This window comes from Epinephelus lanceolatus, chromosome 15 (genome assembly GCF_041903045.1).
Source record: "Epinephelus lanceolatus isolate andai-2023 chromosome 15, ASM4190304v1, whole genome shotgun sequence".
NCBI lineage: Eukaryota > Metazoa > Chordata > Actinopteri > Perciformes > Serranidae > Epinephelus > Epinephelus lanceolatus.
Window position 1 is genome coordinate 41,301,165 of NC_135748.1, and position 16,823 is coordinate 41,317,987.

The window sequence follows — 16,823 nt, forward strand, 5'->3', positions numbered from 1 at the left end:
TCTGCCTGATTGTTGTGATGTTTGATGACATCACACATAAACATCACACTGTACAAACATGAATGATTTCAGGGCAGATTTTTGTGATTCTAGTAACTTAAGTTTATGTTTAAAATTTCTCTTCCTGGCGAAACATTTTGTAACATGAATGGGAGCCAAATATTCCCAAACCGGAATTACAACCCCACAGGTGTATGACTCCGCCCACCAGTTCACCCTGTGGTTGTATGACTCCGCCCACCAGTCCAGTGTCTCTGACAGTCTCCATCCATGTCAGTGAAAACATGGATGCTTCACACACAGAAGATCTATACAATCAGCACAGTTTCAAGATTAGAGTCACCAATTCAGTATCTGACCAAATGTCTCCCCTTCTGTTCCTGAGATATGACGTTAAAACATGATGATGTCACAGTCAAGCTGACCTTTGACCGTTTGGATATTAAATGCCATCACAGCTATCGCCAGCACACAGGCATAGTAACTGTGACAACACATATGAAGTTCACACTTCCAGCTACAGTCTTACATATGAATTTCATTACCACCAAATTATTACAGCTGTTAGTTCTGGGAACAAACATAATATTATATCAACAACAAGACGAGTCAATACAACACTGATCAGCACTCACAGCTGAAAATATATATGAATATAAACCAATGTCTCTTTCTAGAAATCATGACCTGGTTACTGTATCAGCATCCAGAAGGAGGCATGCACCTACTGCTAGCTCACCTAGAACCACTGAGTTAGCTAACGTTACAGCTCAGCTGAGGAGGACGTCCTTAATATTAACATCTCACACTATCACCAGCACCAGCCTCTTCTTTGAGCAGATGCACGCTTCCTTCTGTGTAGTTAGTGTAGTAAGTAGAAAGAAAATAGTTCTTACATTAAACTGCTCACAGCAAGGTCTGTGGATTATCTTGATAAAACTGTTGCTCTTCTAATGAGGTGACGATCGTTGCTGCAACAACCTTCAAACCAACCCAACCGCCAGAAAAAAAGTGTGCATTGTGCATTTTTGCAAACCACAGATACGTTACATTTTCGCGGTATTTTGTAGCAGATACATGGGAAGGAAGAAGGAAGGAAGAAGGAAGGAAGGAAGAACCCCAGTTTGGGGGTAAAACCCTGGAAAGAAAAGCAATATTGTCATGGTAAAAAACAACCGGTGTGGTTGTTTGTTGGTCTTGATTAGTGGTCTGCAGCTTGGTAGTCGTCCTGTGTTGGCATCATGCTGTGTTCACACTACAAGCAACAATGCAACAACATGACCAGCTGCATTATCGCTAAGTTGCTGTTCAAGTGCACACAAGTGCTTGTTAATGTAGTGACATCATGACAGACTTGTGTGTCTGCTACTTGCAACAAAGCATCTCCACTGAACATCATCTAATGTTTTTATTTGGTCAAAAAATATCTATGTGTTTCATCAGTGTCTAAGCTCCATTTTAACGTCACATTTTGCCGCCCTATGTGCGCTGCGATGCACAGAAAGCTAGCATAGCATCAGCTAACTAAGCTAAGTAACAGCACCAAAGCTAGAAACAAACACCATATATTTCGTTAACACTTCACAGGGTCATTGGAAAGCTGAAAAACAATGAAGCCAGCTCATCTTTGGTTTGTAGCGAGTCACACTCATCTGCAGCGACAAGTACCGAGCATCAGTTTGCAGCTTTGTGCAACCAACTTCCACTGAAAATGACATGAAACCTGTTGCCTGTTAGAAACAATGACACGAACGTACAATGCCAACATTTTCTTCGATACCTCAAATTTCCCTTTGAAGAAACTACGTGCAGACAAAATGTCACTTTTTACTGATGTACCCGGTTTTTAAAAGGATCCCACTCTGCCTTCATTTTCATAACCTAAAAAACTGTCTGTCCTCTTTGACTCACTCAGCAGGTCTAAACTCATGTCAGTCCTCACAAGAATTAAAGTACAAGAGCTCACACACACACAGGGACTGTTCATCATTCTACTACTTCACTTCAGAGTTTTAATAACCTCACAGGGTTTTGATATTGTATCAAAACCACTTTAAAGATTTAATGAGAAATGTTTATGGAATAACTGCTCATAAAATAACTTTTTTCTTATCAATAAAATCATATATACAAGTTTAGTGTGTCTTTCTAAGTGTTTGCAACTTTGTACTTTATGTTCTTATGCATTCATTTATTTATGTGTGTGTATGCGTCTCATTTGCATGTTTCTGTGTGAGTGTTTGTCAGCGTGAATGTATGTGTGTGTGTGCCCATATAGATACATGAATTAATGCACTTCTGTCTGCATTTCTGTTTCAGGGTGTACACTTATATGACAGTGTGTGTGTGTGTGTGTGTGTGTGTGTGTGTGTGTGTTAGTGGTTGTCAGTCACACGGCAGGGCTAGGCTAATCAGCGCAGCTAGCTGTTCTCTGTGTGATGTAGGCTGATTAATATCCTGTTAGTGTCCCGTGGCTTTTAAGGCTAACTGCTGTTTCCTCTATACATCCATCGCTTCAAAACAGCACTGCCTTCATCTGGCCTCATTAAGACGATGTATTACTATACTTAGCAACGACACACACACACACACACACACACACACACACACACTCATAGCCAACATGTTTTTTTAAAGCTTGAAGCTGATTGGCCAAAGCTTTGTCACATATTTGAAAGTTAGTGAAGGAAAGTTACGTGACACTGTACCTGAATTATTCACTGTAACTCCTTCATCATCTCACTTCAATAATACTCTGTACTTAGTGTTTATGTACAGTGTGTGAAGTGTTTACTACCTTTATTTTGTGCACAGTAGTTGCTCCTAACTTTGTAAAGGTTTTTTTTAAGGTTATTTATCTGTACAATGTTTCGTTATTGTTTTTATTTGTTGTTTTACTCGATGACCAGAAATCAATAACTGTCAGTGTGCATTTTTCTGGTTGCTTTTCAGTTGTTCAAATAAAAAAATGAAAGCACTTAGATTTGTAACTGTAATAAAGTACAGCATGTCACTCTGTGGTCAAATTTGTTTTAAACATTTTTTGCAGAACTGAGTATTAATGAAGGTGTTGAGTTTACTTCTTGAGGATTTAACTTTATTAGGAGGATTAATTGTGGAAATAACATTGAGGATTTTTAGTTTTTAAGTTTTTGGAGGTTCAAATATTGGAAACTCAATGTCCTGTAAACTACTTGCTTATGCAACTATAAGGAATGTCAATGCCTACCTGCTGATCGGGTAACGCCCAAGAATATTTTTGACCAGTTATGCATGATGGTTTTTCACGTTAATTTTGCTTCTCTTCAGTTAACTGCACTGTGGAGCAAAGGTGTCTGGTGTGAGCTAGCATTAGGTAGCGGCGCTGCTCATTCAGCAATTACTGTTAGTAATGTCATCCTGACCTAACACCGTTGCTTTGGAAACACTGTGCCCATCCTGTGGTCTCCACTGGGGTCAGTCTTGTGAGTAACTGTCCCTATTTTTAGCTGCAAACTCCTTTTAGCATTGTTAATTACAGTTAGCTCTGTCAGCACCGTTAGCAGTATCAGCACAGCTTGTGGTGCTAACATACTTTACAATGCTAAAGAGGTTTGCAGCTAAAATAAGGCTGCTTTCTGACCCGGGCTAGCTAGAGTAGACGGGAGGGTGGCCACCATGTTTGTACAGCAATGCCACCCATGGGATGGTGTTGCAAGCCTTGATCATGAATGACTGTTGCAGCTAGCTAGCTCCCACCAGACCAAGGTGGTGCACAGTGCAGAGCGGCCAAGGCTAGCTAACCAGTGGAGACCGGAGGGAAGGCAAAGGGGACTATGTTTCCATGTGTTAATGCAGCTAACCAGCTGTCTGTCGGCAAAGCCAATGGAAAATACAATAAAAGCAGGGCGTTAACATCATGAAACATCACAAAAATTAAAATTTCACCACCTCTAAATGGAAAGCACTTTGAAATGTGAGGCAAAAGCTCACTAGGTCAGTGGAGTGCTGGACCGAAAGGAAAGCACCTCTTGTTTTTCACACAATTTTGCTTTTTTTTCCCCTTCTTCAAATTTAACTAGTTAGTTACCATATAACTGTTGTCAGACTATCGAAAGTAAATTAATCGAAACTGATGTCGCAGGCAACTATGTTCCAGTTGTGGGGCTGAAACACAATGCTGCCTGGAAATGTTTATGTTAAATGTATGTGCTAAAAGTGATTTAATTCAGTTTAGTGTTACATTTTTTAGTTAAAATTATGACCATTTTTGAATAACTCTATTCAAGGGGTTATGTATAGCCACATGTTGCGGAATAACCAACTAAAAAACATCGTCAGTGAACATTTTTTAATCTTAACACAACTGTCAGATCCACTGAGTGAAAACATAATCCGTGTGGCTCTCTATAATCCGTAACATGTAACTGGTGATGCAAAATGGTGACATGTACGATATTTCTAATAAAAAGTTTTCTGGGTTTCTGGAGAGCAGCTTAAGCTCTATTAAACCTATTAAACCTTTGTTAGTATATAATGAAGTTCCTCACATCACGCCCAGCTGACTGAAACACTGCTGGTCCTACCTTGAAGCTCTGAAGCTGCTCCGAGGCGTCTTTGTCCCGTCCCAGGCAGGAGTTGAAGATGAGGAGCTCTGTGTCTCGCAGCCACGCCTTCAGCTCTTTGATTCGAGCCTCCAGCTGCTCCAGGAGCGAGTTGGTGAGCGGGGAGAGCGCCGACCGAGGGTTCTCCACGGCAGCAACGCCTTGATTACCCACCAGCAGAGAGTTCATGTTGGCTGACTGGTTCTGCTGGGAGGAGGACCTGGGTCCTGAATGCTCCGAGAGGATTTTCTGACAGAAGAGAGGAAGAAAAAGACAGAGGCAGAGGAGTCAATGCAGGGACTCATTGTTGTGTCAATATTCCATCATGCAAAGTAGCAAATCTATCAAAATGTGCACGATCATTGATCATTTACCTTTGGAAATGTACTGATCAATAACACGGATGTCATGTATTTATTCCTGCAGTGCTGGATGAGCGTGTGAACGTTAGTTTGAGCTGCTGTTGAAGATGTAACAATAATCACAATGTTGTTGTTGACATGAGTAGAGTTCAATGTGCTGCTACGACATACAGTACAGGCCAAAAGTTTGGACACACCTTCTCATTCAATGCGTTTTCTTTATTTTCATGACTATTTACATTGTAGATTCTCACTGAAGGCATCAAAACTATGAATGAACACATGTGGAGTTATGTACTTAACAAAAAAAGGTGAAATAACTGAAAACATGTTTTATATTCTAGTTTCTTCAAAATAGCCACCCTTTGCTCTGATTACTGCTTTGCACACTCTTGGCATTCTCTCCATGAGCTTCAAGAGGTAGTCACCTGAAATGGTTTCCACTTCACAGGTGTGCCTTATCAGGGTTAATTAGTGGAATTTCTTGCTTTATCAATGGGGTTGGGACCATCAGTTGTGTTGTGCAGAAGTCAGGTTAATACACAGCCGACAGCCCTATTGGACAACTGTTAAAATTCATATTATGACAAGAACCAATCAGCTAACTAAAGAAAAACGAGTGGCCATCATTACTTTAAGAAATGAAGGTCAGTCAGTCCGGAAAATTGCAAAAACTTTAAATGTGTCCCCAAGTGGAGTCGCAAAAACCATCAAGCGCTACAACGAAACTGGCACACATGAGGACCGACCCAGGAAAGGAAGACCAAGAGTCACCTCTGCTTCTGAGGATAAGTTCATCTGAGTCACCAGCCTCAGAAATCGCAAGTTAACAGCAGCTCAGATCAGAGACCAGATGAATGCCACACAGAGTTCTAGCAGCAGACCCATCTCTAGAACAACTGTTAAGAGGAGACTGCGCCAATCAGGCCTTCATGGTCAAATAGCTGCTAGGAAACCACTGCTAAGGAGAGGCAACAAGCAGAAGAGATTTGTTTGGGCCAAGAAACACAAGGAATGGACATTAGACCAGTGGAAATCTGTGCTTTGGTCTGATGAGTCCAAATTTGAGATCTTTGGTTCCAACCGCCGTGTCTTTGTGAGACGCAGAAAAGGTGAACGGATGGATTCCACATGCCTGGTTCCCACTGTGAAGCATGGAGGAGGAGGTGTGATGGTGTGGGGGTGTTTTGCTGGTGACACTGTTGGGGATTTATTCAAAATTGAAGGCACACTGAACCAGCATGGCTACCACAGCATCCTGCAGCGACATGCCAACCCATCCGGTTTGCGTTTAGTTGGACGATCATTTATTTTTCAACAGGACAATGACCCCAAACACACCTCCAGGCTGTGTAAGGGCTATTTGACCAAGAAGGAGAGTGATGGAGTGCTGCGGCAGATGACCTGGCCTCCACAGTCACCGGACCTGAACCCAATCGAGATGATTTGGGGTGAGCTGGACCGCAGAGTGAAGGGAAAGGGGCCAACAAGTGCTAAACACCTCTGGGAACTCCTTCAAGACTGTTGGAAAACCATTTCAGGTGACTACCTGTTGAAGCTCATGGAGAGAATGCCAAGAGTGTGCAAAGCAGTAATCAGAGCAAAGGGTGGCTATTTTGAAGAAACTAGAATATAAAACATGTTTTCAGTTATTTCACCTTTTTTTGTTAAGTACATAACTCCACATGTGTTCATTCATAGTTTTGTTGCCTTCAGTGAGAATCTACAATGTAAATAGTCATGAAAATAAAGAAAACGCATTGAATGAGAAGGTGTGTCCAAACTTTTGGCCGGTACTGTACATGAAGTCATTTTCTTACATCCTTATGTGTCTCACTTTACTAAAAGTACCCATACTACACTGTGAAAGCACTCCAAGTAAAAGTAAGTATTACCAGCAAAATGTATTTAAAGTATGAAAAGTAAAAGTGCAGAAACCTGATCCGCACTGTCAGTGTTTTTGTATTCTATCTGATGTTTTTGGATTAATATCACTGCTGCATTAACGCTGGGCGCCGTTAAACAATTATGATGACCAGCCTCATATCATACTGACGTGAAAGTACAGCTTTTTTCGTCTGTGTCTGATGCTGGAAGTCACCAACAAGTGGCAGTTTTTGACGACTTTGGAGTGAGACCTGGTTGGAAAAACATCCGTTTTCAGCTTTGTGACGATGCATTTTCAAGCCGATCCAAGACATTTTGTTTTAGAGTTCATAAAGCTTACGAAGGAGGAGAATTCCCTCAACAAATCCTTCAGTTTATCACAAACATTCAACATCAGCACATCTGGAGATACACGTTTCTCACTGGAGAGGAAGGAGATGGAAAACAGCCTTCTGACAAGTAGCTAAAGCTGTCAGACAAATGTAGCGCAGTAAAAAGTAAAACTACTGGCTCCAAAAAACAAAGATGGCGACAGGCAAAATGCCAAACTCTAGGCTTCACAAACAATAGGTAATGTCACAGTACCTACTTCTAGTATTTATACAGTCTGTGGTCAAGATGAGAAAAAGTCTGACTAAAGACAGCCTGGACTGAGTCTTATGACCACCTCACACCAAATTATCGAGATCACAGGAGCGCACATGAACCTCCAACTGTCAATTATATTCCCACATTGGACCTTTGTCGGCGACAGTAAAATTGCTTCAAAAGTCGTTGGTTGTAAAGCTGACATTAGTTATAGTTCACTTCACCAAATCACATTTATTTCTTATCTGAAGGTAAGTTTATGGCAGTGTTCATGGCGTGGCTATAGTTTATATAGACTCTTCACATTCAAACGTTATGTTTCCTGTTGTAGGGAGACACTGTTGATACAGTTAAATATAAAAATGTAAGATAAAACGGAGGAGAAACTGTAACCAATCTGATATTGTGACTGTAATTGTGTTCGACACTGTTGATGTTACCTTGTTTTTTCCTCGATTGACAAATATTCCTGTTGAAATATTTCATCTATAAACACATTTTCAACTGAATTAGCCGAATGTGTCACGTTTAACGACAAATATAAATATCAAAGTATAAAATATAAAATACTCTGACAGAACATTTAATCCTTATCTCTACCTCCAGCTCTTTCTCTCACATGATAATGATAATGTCTACAGTGTTGATAATGCTGTTATTGTAACCATGAATTAGCTTGATGTTGCTAACGCTGCTGTCCTCATAGTTGTGAAGTCTGTTATCACGGTGTGAACGAGGCGTCTGCTGCCGACAAACAAAGCCTTCAGAGTGTAACTGGTGTTTTTTCAGGTGCAAACAGATCAGCTGCTAATTCAGCGCTGATATTCACACCCAAAACAAAACATCATTTAGACACAATGCAACCTGAAAGAGTGTTTGGTGAGAAGCAATCACTGTTTCAAATAGGAGCAACTTACAATAACAACAGACTCAGAGTGTGTGTTTGTGTGTAATAAGCTCTGCAGAGTAATTTTCAAACCCCTGTTGATCACACAGTAAGACGCAGCAAGCCGCTGAGAGAGACTATTCCCCACTTGGATTTAGTGTGTGTGTGTGTGTGTGTGTGTGTGTGTGTGTACTCAGGTGTTTTTTTCCTGAAAAGTGCTCATCAATACAGAACAAACAAACTTGTGATGTTTGTTGCAGATCACGACGAGCTGCTGGGCAACATTATGACCAACAGGCAGCGCTGTAACACGCAGGGTCCAACGTCTGTAAGAAAACAGCTCAGCATGAACATGTGCTGCAATTTACTGTGTATTTGTAGCTGTAATCTGTGTGTGTTTGTGTTTATAGTGATCTGATGTGGTGTTTAAATTGAGTGTTTGAGTGAAATTTTTCGCTTGTCTTCTTTGTCTAAAATTTGGTCTGTACATGAGGAAGGTATATGGAGAGGGAAGACTTTCGGGGAAAAGCAGGATATAGGATTTCTAAAATCTAATTAGATTAGATTCATAAACCCTAGTCTTGTTAAGGTACTGGACTTTCTAACTTCGACACAGTACCTTGAAAAATAAAAAAAATGCTCTTTAATCTTTTGTGTTATGATTAATCAGGATTGTTTGATTTCACACTATTTCATAAAGTGATTACTTGGTGCCTGTTTCTCAGAATCCAGTCCATCCCAGATTTCCTCCTCCTGCATTTTATTGGGGATGTTTTCTAATCGCTCTGTTAGCAGCTCAATTCTCAGTAAATATATTCTTCATTTCATCTTCCTCTGAGGCTTTGCTAAACAAAGCATTTCCCTTGAAGGAATTTGTGGAGCAATGCATGCACAACAAATTCCTCCACGGGAGGATAATCCCAAAATGCTTTGTTTAGAAATAATTTAGTGAAAATAGTTGTGTTTGGATTTCAATGAGCCGACGAATGGATACGAGACACTTTGATAATGTTGCACAGGAATTTTCAGAAAGTTTTGAGGAAGTTTTAGAACATTTTTTGCTTCCTTTCGTTTGGACTCCATTGAACTCTGTTTGCACTGATACGCTTTAATGTCTTGGGTGCCCCACTCTCCGCCACTCCACTGAAAACTTTTTCTGTAGTCACAGAGCGCTCAGGAAGGTGAGCACTACAAACAGTTTTATGGTTTTTGGGTGAACTATTCCTTTAACAGTCAGGCATTAGATCCTGAGCTTTAATTATCTCTGTGTGAGATATGTTCATATATTTTTTTCCAGCCCCGTTTGTTTACTTACTAACCTGTCTACTTAATATTTAGATTGAAGGAATAAAAGTTTTGCAAACTGTTTGTGCAGCACCGTCACACACTCGTGTTATTGAGGGATCATACTGCATTATTTTGAACATCTCAAGCATCAGATTGCCGTTATCTTGCAGCCCTTGTTACAGCTTTAACAAGCAGCCATAACAAGAGAAACTTTGAGCATTTGGTGAACACAGAGCTGCTCCTGAACGAGCCCTGCATGGGTCCCTGTTGCTCATTTGCATATGTATGTGTTTGTACAAAGGGTATTGAGTCGTTGGTATAGCAGCGACTCTCCCTCCTGAGTGGAAACACTACTTTAGCTGAACTCTGGCAGGTAAAACCAGCCCATTAGAGGATGAAGAGGGCCCATTATAGGACCCCCTGACCGGTGAAATGAGCAGTTAGCTGTGTGTTCAGAAGAGGCGATGCGATTATGAGTCTGTGGTTAGTTTGTCGGAGGGAAACAGAGATGAAGACAGAGCGTGTACGAGGATGTAAGCTATCAGATTTGAAGTTTTTCTCGACAAAGAAACAACATTAATTTTTTTTCTGAAGATATGACACATTTCTTTTCTCTACAGGTGGCTGTGGTGAATACGTTCAGAGCAGAGCAGCAGGACGCCGTGAGGACGACGAGCTCATCAGATAAGTGTCTGACCCTCTTTAATACTTTTAAAGTTTTCAGAGTTTCCTGGAAACTTCTGGTGAGTTCTGTACGTGTTTTGGATCTGCAGTCTGTTCGACTGCTGCGTATCAATTACTGAATGTGTTTCATAATTACGTTGTGTTTTATTTAATTGCAGTCGGGTTTTTTCTGAGTGTAACATACTATACATAAAATATGTGTTGCACAGGGTGTCTACAGGTTATCAGACACATTTTTTTCTTATCTTTTCAAGATATTCTGACCCAAATTTAAGCAGATTTTTGGACAAATCACCTTTTTCTTATTCAAGCACTGCAGGTAAGTGTAAAGAAAAGTACTATATGTGTGATCCTGTGCAGAGACAGGTTTTATGTAGGCATCCAACAAACACCTAACTTTCACGCAGGAGGCCAGAGTTCGCTTCCTGTGTGAATGTAGAGCCAAACCATGGTGTTTTTTTTCTAAACCTAATCACATGCTTTTGTTGCACAAGGAAATTTTGAATAGAAACAATGCATGTAACGGCGCACATTGACATGGCGTCCCAGAAAACCTAGCTCCTCATATTCAAGTCCACAGAACAAGCCACAATATGTGACGAGCTTACTGTAACTCTAAACACCTCACACTGCATGTAGAGAATATTTGAGTGAAGTTTTGGCTGGTTTAAGTTTTTCCTCATGTGAGTTTTCATTCATTTATTTTTTCACAGTATCCAGACATCAAAAGACTGAAAGATCTACAGCTAACCTTTAACTAATAATACAGGTAGACTCTCACAGTAAGGCTACAGTTGGTGTATTTAAGAGCAGCCCTGAGACTCTCCCTGAAAAAATAAACGAATAAAAAGCAAAAACAAGAATGGTGATAATAACAATAATTATGAGGACGACAAAGGAGAGAAAGAGCGAGAAAGGAAACGCTGAATGGAGCAAAGAGGGAAAAAATATGAAGGAAAGATTAAGAGCGAGAATACAAGATTATTTTGGGAGAAACACAGAAAAATATGGGGAAGCAAAATGGAGGAAATAAAAAAAAGATCCAGTGGCAGAGACTGAAAATGAAAAAGAAAATTAGCAAATAAGAGAGATAAAGAGGTGAGAGAGACTGAAACAAAGAGAGAGATGCTGTGTTGTTTTTAGGGGACTCAATTAAGCTGAATGTTGTTTTCCCCGCAGGTTGAAGTGGTGACCGGGTCCCGACTCCTGTGTTTTAGAGTGTTGATGGGAAAAGGACGGACACGCAGATGAAAAGATCATTTAAAGTGTTAATTTAGCTGCAGGTGAACAGAAACAAAGAACCTTTGTTTGTTTTCCATGTGTCTGTCTCTGCTGCTCTCTCCACCACGTATATGCAATTTAATCCACCGAGGGCTGTTTCTGTTTCAAATGTTTTTGATTTTAACTCCAGCAACACAGATTTATGATTTATCATTTTAAAGCTCCAGTGTTCAGGATTTAGGGGGTCCTGGCAGAAAGGAAATATAATATATTAAGTATGTTTTCTTTAGTGTATAATCAGCTGGAAATAAGAACTGTTGTGTTTTTGTTACCTTAGAATGAGCTGTTTATATCTACATAGGGAGCAGGATCGTCTACAGAGATCACCATGTTGCACCAGCATGTGTCTACAGGAGCCCAGAACAGACAAACCAAACACTGGACAGGGCTGGGGTGGGGGAAGTAATCGATTCTTAGATGCATCCCGATGTGGACGTGGACGATTCAGTATTAATTCAATAATCTAAATATTTATTAATACCATGATGTTGACAAAATGAAAGGTAAAACTCAACCGCGAGGGCGGTGCAGCACCCTGACAGTCTACAGCGCCAACACGTTTGAGCTAACTTGTAATTCATCTTCACAGAAGGCTGCTGTTGCAAGCTTGTTTTAAGTTAATGTCTAAACAATTACATTTGCAGGAACGTGAGGTATATTGTGAATACTCTTTACGCCATCACACAGAGACGAATGTTACTGTGGCAAAGCGGCTTTCAGAAGAAACATGAACAAACGAGATCGTCTGAGCAACACATGCTGCAGCAACCAACCTAAAACACCTCTGTGAAATAGAAAATAACTGCTCAGTCTGTTTCACCTCAAAAAAAACCCACACCCAGCCTGCTCAGCATCTTGGCTTTCCCTGGAGCACAGCTGATCACGCCACTTCCCCGTCATTTTGTTATTCCCATACAGGCAGGAGACTGAAAGGTGCTTTCATATGAATTAATTCATTAATTAATCAATGCAATTAACTTTTTAAAATGAAAAGGCTTTGGACCATTTACTAATCAACAGTATGTGAATGTCAAACTATTACGTATGCAAACACTGGACACTATGTCGACATAAATATCCCACAGTGGGTTAGCATGAGTAATCGTCGATGCATACAATCCGACTTGTTTAAAAGCTGAAGGGTAAGGAAGTATTTTGGCTATAAACTGAGGGGAAAGGAACCTGGATAAGAGCCACACTGTGTGCAAGTAAATTCATCTGTTTATTTAATTATGTATGTATCACTACAAATACAATATGCTCTGCCTTAAAAGTAGAAAGCAGTCACACAATGAGATAAATTAATCACTAAGAGAAATCTAAAATTTTGATGCATTGAAAAACATTTTATCATCGAGCTGTTGCCCTCTGAATCGTAATCTAATTGAATCATAAGGTGCCCAGTGATTCCCAACCCTCTGTAGGGCCATTTACATTTTTACATTTTCACGTCGGCCACCATAGCAGCGTCAGAAAAAAAAAAACAGATTTTTTTTAACGTGAAATTGCTTACTTCTGTATCCATTTGTTCAGGAGAGGTAGAGACCTCTGCGGATAATTCACCTCACAGTAAAAACTTCCTGAACATCTGTCTGAAGATATGTAAGCACACACTAAGCTAACAGAGAGAAATGGTGAGCGCACATAGCAGGTGCTGGGTGATGTGCCGAACAACGCCAGAGAAACACTTACTTGTAAAATGAAACTGCTTTATTCAGTGTTTATACCACTTTAAATCAGGTGGTCTGTTTGTTTTGGAGAGGAAGAGACCTCTGTGGATAATTCAGCTCCTGGTAAAAACCTCCAGAACAAAGAACACTGAAGGAATATTAACCAGGAGAAGTCGCAGCTGGTTACAATCTGCAATCCTCACTGCTGGCGCTACTGAATTCTCCTACTGTAAATCTTACACACTGTTCCTTTAATGTGAGTTATTTTGTTTTTCCGTGGCAGTTTTTCTCTCTAATAAAATATACATTTACACATTTACTGATAAAACCTGCAAGTTTAAGATTATTTATTTATTTTAATCTCCACTGGTTGTATATTTAGTCAAACAGTTTGACCTTGAACAACGGCGAAAAATGACAAGCTGCTGCCAAAATCCACAACAGAACAGATTAAAGTTAATTTACAACCTCTTTATTTTCTTCGTGGTTCGCGCACGTGTACGTGTGTATGTATGTGTGTGTGTGTGTGTGTGTGTGTGTGTGTGTATATATCATAAATTCTTCATAAGGCCAGGACAGTTCAGAGGCGAGGCACAGGACATCAATTCCAGTTAATTCCCAATTTGTGTCAGAGCAGCAGATGCCGACGCCAGCACTGATAGGCCCGTTAATATGCTACTCAGACGCCATGTTGGACGGGGGGAGGGAGGGAAGGGTGGAGGGAAGGATGGAGGAAGGCGAAGACAGATAAAGGGAGACAAACAGAGGTGAGACCTTTGATATAAAGAGAAAATTTTGGCAAGAAAAAAAAAAGTCACCTTAAAAATTGTGATTATAAAGAGATGAACTGATACAATGACATAAGAAAAAGGAGGTTAATGAATGAAGTTTGGGGAAGGTAAAAGGATGGGACGGATGAATCTGGAGGAAGGAGGGAGGAAGAGTGACAGATGATGATGGAGAGGTCTGGGGAGGTGAAGAAAGAGTGGGAGGAGACGAGGTGGGGGAGAGCGAGAGTAAGAAAATGTGGCTGCAACAAACAATCATTTTCATCATCGTTATTTTCATGATTGATCATTTTCTCTATAAAACGTCAGAAAAAAGTGAAAAATGCCCGTTAACATTCCTCACAGCCTCAAGTGATCCATTTCAATAACTTGTTTTTTGACCAACAGGCCAAAACCAAAAGAGATTCAGTTCACTGTCATATATATACGACAAAGAGAAGCATCAAATCCAAATGTTTGAGAAGCTGAAACCAAAAAATATCTGAGGCTTCTACTTGAACAATAACAATTAACTGATTATCAGAAGAGTTACCACTTTATTTCAATTGCTTAATAATTGGAGCTCTTGAAGAAAGAAGTGTGAAAAGTATTCATGTCAAAGGAGGGATCAGAATAGGATGGGAATCATGAAAGGTTGGAAAAGAAAGGGGGCAGAGACAGAAGGAGGTGATGTGGAGGGGAAGGAGATAAACAGGAAACATCAGCTTCTCTGTCCTGCTCTGATTCAGCAAATCAGACTAAAATACTCCTAACCACCCAGATACTTTGCTGCACTGAGTACGTTTACGAATAATACCTAAATACTTTTACTTAAATAAGGTTTTGAATGCAGTACTTTTACTTGCGGTGTCCACATACTTTTGGCCACATGGTGTATATGGAGGATGAAGGAAAAGAAGGAGGGAGAGATATTAAAAGTGTCTGCTTCACTGGCGTCTCTTCCTGTCACTACCCAGAATTCCTCTGCTCCCTGATGACACACACACACACACACACACACACACACACACACACAGCATTGTGAGTCCAAATGTCTCTTTGTCAGTAATAGAAGTTTAATCACAGTCTGGTTACTGTGGCGGAGAGACAGGGAGAGACTCATCTGTTGCTGTTGTTTAATTTCTAAAATGGAATCTGTTTCAGAGGTTGATACATATGTTAATGCACACACACACACACTTCCAATAACTTTGAGTTAGTGTGTGAGACGATAACGTATGTGTGTGTGCGTCATTAGGGACTACAAGGAGACAGCACACACACGCACACACACAGATGGCTCTCTGTTTGTGTGAACTCAGTGCGGCGACGCGCCCGCTCGGTCGACAGGAGACGGTTTGTTTCTTCGGAGGAACAAAGTCACATCGTCGCATTTGAGCCTCCTGACGAGCCGCCGCCAGCTGTCACCGCCGCCGCAGACCTGGAATCAATCACCACGCGCTGGTGGAGACAAACAAACTACTGCTGACGTGCCCATCAGCAAGGCACACAGGCTCTGGAATAACCTGAACGTAAGAGATGCAGACAGGTGTTTCAGGTCTGGCACTAAAAATTAATTTTCTCATGGACGAGGAGACATCAGTGCTCAGATGGACATGAAGCTGTCCTGGTTGAATCAGATCTCCATGTTAAAATGTCAAACTGAACAGAAGGAATAATTTTATTAAGGCTTTAAGTTATGTTTAATTAAGGGCATGGCCACTTTCGGTGACAGATAGATGCCATCCATCGACACTGGTTAAGTAAAGTAACCCTAGTGTAACTCCAGATTCACGGAGTATAGGCACAGCTGTAGCTGTTGCAATTTCAATGTGTTTTCAGTCTGTTAAACTTAACTGTAATGTTTTGTTTGCCTAAAAAAATCTTGTTCAGCATTTGGTTGTGCTTAAAAAAGGAGTTTGTTTTTTCCAGTAAGTACTTTTTGTTTTAATGGATTTAAACCTGTTTCCCATTGGTAAAAACTGACATTAGCATCATCACATTTAACTATAGCTGTAAATGCACCGTGCTAACTAAGTTAGCAGCTAGCATTAAGGCGGCGGGTAGACATTGGTGCTCCGCCCTGCAGCACTTCACGCTAGGGCTGTCAAAATTGCTCAAAAATGACTTTCGAATATTCCTTCTAAAAATAATTCACAGGTTTGAACCATTTGAATTTATTTTTTTTCCCAATATGTCCACAAGAGGGCAAACTAATACAAGGAAACATACTTGTATATGTATTAATACAAGGAAACATAACTACTTGTAGGTATTTTTATTTCAACATAAACGTCTTTGAAAACATTTACATACCTACACATTAAAACACATAAAACAATTATCTTTAACATTACGTTATAAACGACCGCGGACCCCCCCCCCCCCCGTCCACACACAATTCGAATTTAGAATATTTGTTGACAGCCCTACTTCACGCCACTGTGCTGTTTTCAGCCTCGCCACCCCGTGAATTAAATGCACTTTTCCCAACTTGCTCTCTGCTTGTACAGACCAGCTCCTGTAGTGTCTCTTTTTCTCTGCTCCTATGGCAGCTCGACTCATCACGATTGATGCATAAGGAGAACTCTGTAGCTGTTGCTGTGTCTTGTGGGAGACAAAGATTGGATGACGTGACGTGCCACACTGTGGCAACGCTGGTGTGTTTACAGTGTTAGGGTTATCTCAGAACTATTGTCCAAGTAAAGCTACTTCTGGCTGGTGATGGTCAAAATGCTCAACTTGAGGATTCAAAACGGGAGTCCACAAACCGATGGGTGACGTCATGGTGACTATGTCCATTATTATTATAATGTTTTGTCAATAAT

General features: G+C 40.5%; 1 protein-coding gene across 1 annotated transcript in view; it reads right to left on the reverse strand.

Moving 5' to 3' along the window:
• Window positions 1-16,823, reverse strand: part of akap6 (A kinase (PRKA) anchor protein 6) — a 279,493-nt gene that overhangs the window by 50,060 nt on the left and 212,610 nt on the right. The window contains exon 17 of the mRNA XM_033643340.2: window positions 4,566-4,832. Within this exon, the coding sequence (XP_033499231.2) occupies window positions 4,566-4,832 (267 nt within the window). The remainder of the gene's footprint in view (window positions 1-4,565; window positions 4,833-16,823) is intronic.